This window comes from Neltuma alba, unplaced genomic scaffold (assembly GCF_004799145.2).
Source record: "Neltuma alba isolate B1F8T4 unplaced genomic scaffold, ASM479914v2 tig00013182_pilon, whole genome shotgun sequence".
Taxonomy (NCBI): Eukaryota; Viridiplantae; Streptophyta; class Magnoliopsida; order Fabales; family Fabaceae; genus Neltuma; species Neltuma alba.
In genome coordinates this window covers 22,247-29,230 of record NW_021637492.1, presented here as the reverse complement: position 1 = coordinate 29,230, position 6,984 = coordinate 22,247, and the positions used below count along the sequence as shown (strand labels likewise).

The 6,984-nt window shown below is 38.8% G+C and overlaps 1 protein-coding gene across 3 annotated transcripts; it reads left to right on the top strand.

The window, feature by feature from the left end:
- The first annotated feature begins 444 nt into the window (after window positions 1–444).
- LOC114735217 (protein RDM16-like) lies at window positions 445–6,327 on the top strand. Of its 3 annotated transcripts, XM_028922891.1 has the most exons (7): window positions 1,265–1,394; window positions 2,076–2,159; window positions 2,237–2,360; window positions 2,498–2,947; window positions 3,033–3,227; window positions 3,339–3,499; window positions 5,087–6,327. In XM_028922891.1, the coding sequence occupies exons 1-7, from the start codon at window positions 1,354–1,356 to the stop codon at window positions 5,958–5,960; spliced, it is 1,929 nt and encodes a 642-aa protein (XP_028778724.1). In that variant the 5' UTR covers window positions 1,265–1,353; the 3' UTR covers window positions 5,961–6,327. The 3 variants fall into 3 exon arrangements, with proteins under 3 accessions (XP_028778723.1, XP_028778724.1, XP_028778725.1); XM_028922890.1 differs by having other exon boundaries at window positions 445–1,394; window positions 2,076–2,360; XM_028922892.1 differs by lacking the exon at window positions 1,265–1,394 and having other exon boundaries at window positions 2,242–2,360.
- Window positions 6,328–6,984: the final 657 nt, after the last annotated feature.

The following is a 6,984-nucleotide window of genomic DNA, read 5'->3' as shown; positions in this document are numbered from 1 at the left end:
GTAATGATATTTGATAATTATGATATAATATTTTTCTCATGATTATTTTATTTTTCTTGATATAATATGACAAGTATATATTCTTTATGATATGTATATTTGATAATGATAAAAAAATATTTTGTATGATATGCATATATTTTATGGATATGTAAATATTTTATATATGTGGGGTAGCTTGTTTTTTAATATTCATAAAATAGAAAATAATAATTTTGATATAAATATTATAATAAAACAATAAAAAAATCTAACTAAAAAATAAGAATATATTTATCAATTTATAATTAGTTCTTTTTTTTTTTTCCTCTTGAACCAAATATAAAACATTTCTTTTTTTTTTTTCTCTCTCAAACCAACCAGTACTCATAACCTGTCCTCACCTCTGCTCCCTTCCTTTTGATTAACCTCCCATTTCTTCTCCTCCATTGAACCAAACATAGCCTACTAATTGGCCACCGGGAAATTGACATCCACATCATCATCTCCTAACGGCTTGTAGTGCAGAACGAGCGGGAGAAGAGGATCTCCGAAACCCTAGAATGGACGCACACGTAGAGGAGGGCAGATCCAGCAGGAGAACCCGAGAAGATAGAGATCACAGAGACCGCCACAGAGAACGCGAACGTGATCGCGATAGAGACCACAAGCACCGGAGCTACGATGACGATGATAGGCACCATCGCGATTCCGATCGCCATCACCATCATCGGTCTGACAGGGATTCCAAGCGCGAACACTCGCACAAATCAAGGCGTGAAAGATCACGCGAGCTGTCGTATGATTCGAGGGATGAGCGAGAAGGGAGCAGGGATGGGGTTTACGATAGAGATGGGAAGCGTGAGTGGTCTTGCGAGCCTGGAAGTGAGAGAGAAGGAAGCAGAGAGAGGCCGAAGCATCGGGCGACGAAGCGTGAGGAATCATACGAGGAGAGGGATTCAGACCATGAGTTTACGAGTAAGCGGGAAAAGTCGGTGGAGACAGGGCACTCATCGTATTCGCACAAGAGGAAGGAGAGGGAACACAACGAAGATAAGGATAAGGATGATAGGGAGGAAAAGAGAACTAGGGTTTCTGAAGAGAGGAAGGAAAGGAGGAGATTCGAGGACAAGGTTGAGGACGGCAGGGAGTTGAATGGTGGGGCCAGAGAAGGAAGGAGGGAGAGGAGGAGGTTTGGTGATAAAGTGAAGAGGGAAGAGGATGTGGAAGACAATGAAGATGGAAAGCAAGTGAAGGTTAAGTATGGGGATAAAGTGAAGAAGGAAGAGAATTTGGAAGACAATGAAAATGGGAAACAAGTGAAGGTTAATGAGGTGAAAGTGAAGGAAGAACCCGACGACCAGAAGTTTGACAATGCCCAGGGTTCTGCCCATGGAAATGCCTCAGTTGGAAATGTGAGTTTTTCCCCCCAATCCTTCAACGATAGGTTGATAATGTTTCTGTTTCCCAATTCTCTGCTCTCGCAGTCTTTTGAAATCCCAAAAATTTTTAGTTGCACAGTGTTGTCTGTACTTGGATGGATGCTTTGTAGATGGTTGTGTATAGGCTTGTGTGTTGTCGCCCAACTCCATCTGCATAATGCCATAATGCCTTTGTGTGCTAGATTTGAAATTTGAGACTTAAGATTAGAATATAGCTTTATTTATATTTATATTTCTATAGTATAATGACTGGAAAAATGTTTAATGCTTGTCATATCCCTGCATTTTTTTTTTTTGCTTTACTATGTCAATACTTTACTAACGTGATACGAAGTTATATGTATTAATGTCATTATAGATTATAGATGGCACGTTTAATTATTTGACGATGTTTTTGGAATTGGTTACTGCTCAATTTCTTGTGTTGAATAAGAAACTTGTTTTTTATTTTCTCCTTGATTCTTTGGTTGACTGTCAGTTTCGCAGACATGTTCTTTCACCCATTGATAATTGGAAGAATTTCTGTTTTGGATGAAACTTGAAATACAATTATTTGAATGCCAGTTTTGCTCTTTCCTCACAATTGTAGTATGTTTTTCTCTTTTATTCTTTTTGAAATGTCCATCATCTACTGAATATTATTTCATTTTTCAGGGTTTTACCCTGGGATCTCATGCTATCACTTCAAGGAGTGTGCCTGAAGCATCTATGGTTTCTAGTCCTTCCCCTTCTATCAAGGTATCTACGATTTCTACCACAAATGAAAATAAGGGCGTTAGTATTACCGGATCTCATGAGGTTACTGGAAAATCTAGTACAGATGGGTCATCTTCAACTACTGGAAAAAGTGGAAACATCTCTCTTGATGCCTTAGCGAAAGCTAAGAAAGCTTTGCAAATGCAGAAGGAGTTGTCAGAGAAGCTAAAGAAAATTCCTCAGGTAATGTGGCGATTATCTAAAATCTTTTTGCTCGTTAGTGTCTGCCTTTAGTTATTTCTGGACACTATCATAGCCTTTGGGAATAAGTTTTACATATCCATCTGAATGCATTAATTAGTATGCTTTTGATTTTGTAGTTGAACAAGAGTTCTACCAAGGTGGAAGGAAGGACACAATTAGGTTTACAGGATGAATCTAAGATGCCTTCTGTTAGTGCTGGAGTGGCAGCTATGAATGCCACAACAGCTTCTGCAGGGTCTGTTGCAAATATTTCTAATTTTCCTGCAGCTGCAGCTGCTGCACAGCCGCCTACTGTTATGTCTGCTGCTCCTGCTGGTATTGGTACTCTACCTAACTATGAGGCTGTCAGAAGAGCCCAGGAGCTTGCTGCCAGGATGGGTTTTCGCCAGGATCCACAATTTGCTCCTCTCATAAACATGTTTCCTGGGCAGACGGTAACAGATATTACCGTCCCACAGAAACCCACCAAGGCCCCTGTTCTTCGTCTTGATGCTCAGGGCAGGGAAATAGATGAACATGGAAATGTTGTTAATGTGACTAAGCCAAGTAACCTTAGCACGTTAAAGGTGTGTGGTTTTTTCAATATTTGAGTAGTTGGCCCTTTCCTGTTGGATTCATATGTTAATGCTTGGATGATTTTGAACTTTTCAGGTTAACATTAACAAACAGAAGAAAGACTCATTCCAAATATTTAAACCTGTGTTGGATGTCGATCCTGAGAGTAATCCCCATTTTGATGAAAGAATGGGCATCAACAAAACAAAACTCCTGAGGCCCAAGAGGATGAGTTTCCAGTTTGTAGAGGAAGGAAAATGGTCAAAAGAGGCTGAAACAATAAAATTGAAGGTCCCTCTTCTGTTCTATTTTGTTCCCCGCTTTTATCTATTGGGATTTTCCCTTTTTTTTTTTTTTTAAATTTGACATATTAGTGAGATCCTGTTAATGTGACTCTTGCAGAGTAAATTTGGAGAAGCTCAAGCTAAAGAACACAAAGCAAAGCAAGCACAATTGGCTAAAGCTAAGGCAGCACCTGATATAAATCCAAACTTAATTGAAATAACAGAAAGAGTAGTAATCAAAGAAAAACCCAAGGAGCAAATTCCAGAAATTGAGTGGTGGTAAGTTGATGGACACTTGGACTATCTATTTTTCAAATATTCCTGCCTGAGAAAGCCTAGGGGTTGCGACAATGGTATGTAGTACAGAAATTTGAGTAATCAAGAAAGATTAAGTGCATGTCTAGGTTGTTATTATGACCCTTCCTGAAAACTTCCTATTCCTAGTTACCATTGTCTATTACAATTTGATGGAAACATGGAACCTGGGATTGTATTTATCAATCGAAAATACTCCTCCCCAGAGTGTAGGTCTAATGGAGGTAAACCTAAATAGAGAAAACGTGCTCTACCCTATGCATTCGAGAGGCACAGGAACTCTCCCAATACACTCACCACATTTCTCATACTCTTTGCAATAACCAGGCTCCCTGTTATATGGCCCCTCTCTCACTAACTGTGAAATGGAAATTACCATAAATACCCACACATGGTTCGCAACCTTTATGTCAATATTTCTCCACCATATTCAGATATAGCCAACCTAATAGCTACTATCCTTCCACTTTTGTGACACATCTTTCCAATAGGTCTTATATTCTGTTACCTGCACGTATTGATTTCTTTTCATGTTACTTTTAAGTTTGTATGGATGTTTTTTTTTTTGGGGTCATATTTTTATTGTTTCTTATGATATTTGCCGCACTTTAATGATGGGATGCATGGCCTCTATTGCATCAATGGTATTTATGGCTAGGCTGAGGGCTAGCCATAAAATATAAAAAAGAGGCGCAAGCTCTATCTTCTACGACCGTGTTTGTTTTTCTCATATCTTCTTTTTATATTTATTGAAAATGGTTTCAATATATTGACCATAATTAAAAAAAAAAAAAAAAACAGAGAAAGAAAACGGTTTCAACTTTCAGCATAGTTTTAGTGAAGGCATTTTCAAAATTAGGTTAAGAAGTGAACTGGGCATTACAGCAAGATAGTTAAAAGTGAAATGTTTCCTGAAGGCTTTAGAACCTAAAATGCCTTAGGCTAGAAGCAGAGAGGAATTGCATGTCCAATTAATACATGGTGCTAAAGCAAGGAACAATATGCTATGTTCTGAAAAATAGACACGTAACATTTGAAAAATAATTTGACGTGAATTTGGACAAAAACACATAATAATCTTTTAAAAACAAACTTTTAACTCTTGAGGCTAGGTTTGGGTTGGGCTTCTGAGGTTGGGTTTTATAGTTTCATGTTTTGTCTTATTACTATTTTGGTTTTATCGGATTGGACTTGTAAGCTTTCGTTGGTTGTAGTTATAGAGGCTTCAAGGTTCATCTCTGTACCTTGAACTTCGAAAAAGCGCCAAAAGAGCCTGCCTTATGGCACTCGATTTAGGGCAGCACCTCGAGATAAATATCATCTTTTTTTAGCATCATAGGCATTAAGGAGAGTGCCTTAATAGTTTTGAAAAGCCAAATGACGGTAGATTCAAAATTTATTGCTGAAACAAAACTATGAACGATTGTGAGGGCTTGCATGTTTAATTTGATCTTTAGCAATGACATCGGTGACTATTGCCTGGGGATCATTGTCTTCTTTTCTGCTGATCAATATGTACTAAGATTCAGTTCTCTTTTCTGTGTTGATCAGGGACACGCATCTTTTGCGTTCTGGAAATTATGATGACATTGCTGATGGAACCATAAGTGAGGATAGGATAAAGATGGAAAAAATTACTATTTATGTTGAGCATCCCCGTCCAATTGAGCCACCTGCTGAGCCTGTTCCACCCCCACCTCAACCTCTAAAGCTAACAAAGAAAGAGCAAAAGAAACTCCGTACACAGAGGCGTTTGGCGAAGGAGAAAGAGCGGCAAGAGATGATTCGACAGGGTGTCATAGAACCCCCCAAACCAAAAGTAAAGATCAGCAATTTAATGAAAGTTCTTGGCTCTGAGGCAACTCAGGATCCTACCAGGCTGGAAAAGGAAATACGTAGTGCTGCTGCTGAGCGTGAGCAGGCTCACATAGACAGGAATGTTGCTCGCAAGCTTACTCCTGCTGAGCGCAGGGAAAAGAAGGAGAAGAAGCTTTTTGATGACCCTAACACTGTGGAGACACTTGTTTCAGTTTACAAGATCAACGACCTTTCACATCCTAAGGCTCGCTTCAGAGTTGATGTCAATGCTCAAGAGAACCGTTTGACTGGGTGTGCAGTAATTTCTGATGGTATTAGTGTTGTAGTGGTTGAAGGTGGGAGCAAGTCAATTAAGAGGTATGGGAAACTCATGCTTCGTCGCATTCATTGGAGTGAATTTTCCAAAGAGGATGAAGAAAATGAAGAATCGGATGATGAGAAACCTGTCAATAAATGTGTTTTAGTGTGGCAAGGCAGTGTTGCCAAACCAAGTTTCAATAGATTTTTTGTCCACGAATGCATGACTGAAGCAGCTGCCCGTAAAATTTTTGCTGATGCCGGTGTTGGTCACTACTGGGACCTTTCAGTGAACTATGTAGAGCAATAGAAGATGGTGTGTAATTTTGAAAGCTGTTCAAGCATCTTGTCTTCTAGCTGCCTTGACTCCATAGTGGTGACTGATGAGTTCTACAGTTTGCAATTTGCAATATTATATGATAAACTATCAAGGATAAGATAGTTGCTAATGCTCCCTTGTTTCTGAAGCTCAATGATTAGATTTGGTAGTTGTAATCGTTTGTTCAGTGATTGTGATAATGTCCATTCAATTCAAAGTCTTTGAGGATTAATTGATCGTGTGTGATGTCACGCTCATTACATGTTCCTCTAATTCAGGACTTGCAGCCACATGTTTCCCAATTTGTATAGTTTCTATCTCGGTTGCTCTTCAGGAAATGTGCTGCTAATTTCCTTTTTATCTGTGTCTTGTATGCTCTACATAACCAAGGCGGCGATGCCAATGAATCTATATCTATGTGATAAAGTTTTAGCTTTTCGCGAGTTTTGTATACAAGTCATGAATAAAGCAGCAACTAAGCTTTTCATACGGCGGAATCTAGTTGAGGAATGTTACGCTCTGGTAGGGCTCAGCATTTTAAGTGTGAATCTTTATTATTATTATTACTTTTTTTTTTTGAGTTAAAAGGGCGGACACTGTCGAGGTTGAATCCGCTGACTTCAACTTAGGGGAAGTTTATATATTACTAGGCTATAAGTCCGTTGACAATATGGATCTTCTTATAAGATGACATGTTATGCATTTGAAAGCTACTGTTTCGTTAAGGTCTGGGAAATGAGTTACTTTTTGCGATATTAAATAAATAGTTAAATAAATAGTAGGCCAATGAAGGAGTAGCAAGTGAAGTGAGGTTCTGTCATTTAATTTCTAATGCAATCCTTACAATTTCGTCTGGATTCTAGCTTTTTCCCAAGGGCTGATTTGTAATTGTGACTTCCAGAACTCTGTTTTTTCTAGTTCTTTTTCTCCTCCTTGCCTTGTACTTCGTCGTCCCTTCTTTTGCTCCCAGGTGTTGGCATGCGATAGAACGAACTTGTGATGATGACGAAGATGT